The sequence below is a fragment of the Colobus angolensis genome, unplaced genomic scaffold, assembly GCF_000951035.1.
Source record: "Colobus angolensis palliatus isolate OR3802 unplaced genomic scaffold, Cang.pa_1.0 Scaffold879, whole genome shotgun sequence".
In the NCBI taxonomy this organism is placed as follows: Eukaryota; Metazoa; Chordata; class Mammalia; order Primates; family Cercopithecidae; genus Colobus; species Colobus angolensis.
Window position 1 is genome coordinate 17,328 of NW_012122698.1, and position 1,900 is coordinate 19,227.

The following is a 1,900-nucleotide window of genomic DNA, read 5'->3' on the forward strand; positions in this document are numbered from 1 at the left end:
TTTATATAGATTGGCCAGATTTGGACAAATAGAAGAAGATGGGTCATTTGCATTTGATCACATGCAAATAAATGTTTGATAAATGTTAACTTTTTTTTTTTTTGAAACAGGGTCTCACTGTTGCCCAGGCTGGAGCACAGTGGCATGGTCATAGCTCACTGCGACCTCAAACTTCTGGGCTCAAGTGATTCTCCTGCCTCAGCCTCTCAAGTTGCTGGAACTACAGGGGTGTGCCACCACTCTGGCTAATTCTTTTTTAAGTAAAGACAGAGCTTCGCCATGTTGCCCAGGCTGGTCTCCAACTCCTGAGCTCAAACAGTCTTCCTGCCTTGGCCCCCAAAGAGTTGGGATTTCACGTGTGAGCCACTGTGCCCAGTCTGATCAATGTTGTAATAGTACAAAGAGTCTAGTAATAATAGTGATTCCATTAGATTATGAGATCCTTAAAAGGAGACGATTCTAGTTTATTGTTATATCTCTGACCCTGACAGTCAGGACAGTGTCTGTGCCAGTTACTGATTTACTGTCTCTCACTCCAAATCCACCTTTCTTTGCCTTGCTTTGTGACACCAGAGCTGAACTCTAAACATTTCTCCTTTGCAGTCGGCTTTGTCAACAGAGGGCACTGGGGGACACTGCATGGTCAGAGCAGGAGGAAAGGGCTTCCCTCTGGCAAATTTCCTGTGGCAGCCACATTCTCTCCAAAGAGATGGGAAGCAGCTTTGATGGAAGGAGAAGGAGCTCTTGTGAGTATTACTTAGTTTCTTCCCTGTTTATGTAATCTCAGCCTGGGGGTAGTAGCTGCTTGCTGCATTTGTTATTTCTGGGATTCCTAGAGTCCTCTTTTATGCCTTTTAGTAGTTAACTATGTTTTGTGAGTAAATAAGTTTTAAATGTTAAGTTACTGGTATGGTTTCTATCTTCTCACTAGACCCTGACTGATACATTGCCTTACACTAAGTAAGCATTTAATAAATGTTTGTTGAATGATGAAAGCACGATGACCATGTTACTTAGATCAGTTCTGAGAATTTTGGTTCTGAGAATTTTAAGGCATCCTATATTTTAGAAAATATTTTCTATAAGCCTTGGAGACATTTATCTCCAATTCCTCTCTGTTTGAAAATTAAAATTTTATAGCTGTAATGTACAGGTGACATATACATATTTATATATACCTATATGATATATGTTATACAGCTTATGTGTACATATATGTTTCATTACTTATAGCATATTAAATACCATAGGATGGGAATTGTTTCCAGAAAACTATAAATCAGAATGTTTTGTTCTATAGGGGCTGATTTCCCACCTGCCTCAAGAATCCCACCTTGAAAAATAAGAGGTTGGTGGTATGGTGGAGAGAATAAGGCTACTCTTAATGACAGCCCCCATATTCTTAACCTAGTGTTTATGAAGACGTTGACCCTTACCATTTTCCAGTCCTGGGCTTGGTTGTCTCCAGGAGAATAGACATCAACTCTGCATACTCCATTTTGGCTTTGTAACCAGTCAACCTTATCTGCCATCTGGAAGTAGGAAAAAAAAATGGAGAAAGGGTCATCACAAGGGCAGATTTTATGAAAGTGAGAAGAAACGTGGTGAAGGGCTGAGGCGTGGGAAATACGAACAATGCCTTCAGTAGAAACCTTCCCCAACAGCAACTTCAGACCCACTCCACTCTGAAAATCTTCATCCTCAGCTCTCAATGGAAGGAAGATTCCTTAAACATATTTGTACCTCTAAGGAAGAAGCTAGTGCCTGGTATCTGCTACAGGTGCTTAACACATCTTTGTTAAATGAATGAACCTAGGCAGACATGTCCTGCCCTTTTATGTCCTTGCTTGACGACCCTCCCCTGCACCCATAGGATTTTCAGTAGACACTCAAAACTCAA

At 40.8% G+C, this 1,900-nt stretch overlaps 1 protein-coding gene across 1 annotated transcript in view; it reads right to left on the reverse strand.

Moving 5' to 3' along the window:
• AKAP3 (A kinase (PRKA) anchor protein 3) overlaps positions 1 to 1,532 on the reverse strand; it is a gene marked incomplete at its 3' end in the record, with an annotated part of 17,153 nt that extends 15,621 nt beyond the window's left edge. The window contains exon 1 of the mRNA XM_011930699.1: positions 1,437 to 1,532. Coding sequence (XP_011786089.1) covers positions 1,437 to 1,532 — 96 coding nt within the window. The remainder of the gene's footprint in view (positions 1 to 1,436) is intronic.
• Positions 1,533 to 1,900: the final 368 nt, after the last annotated feature.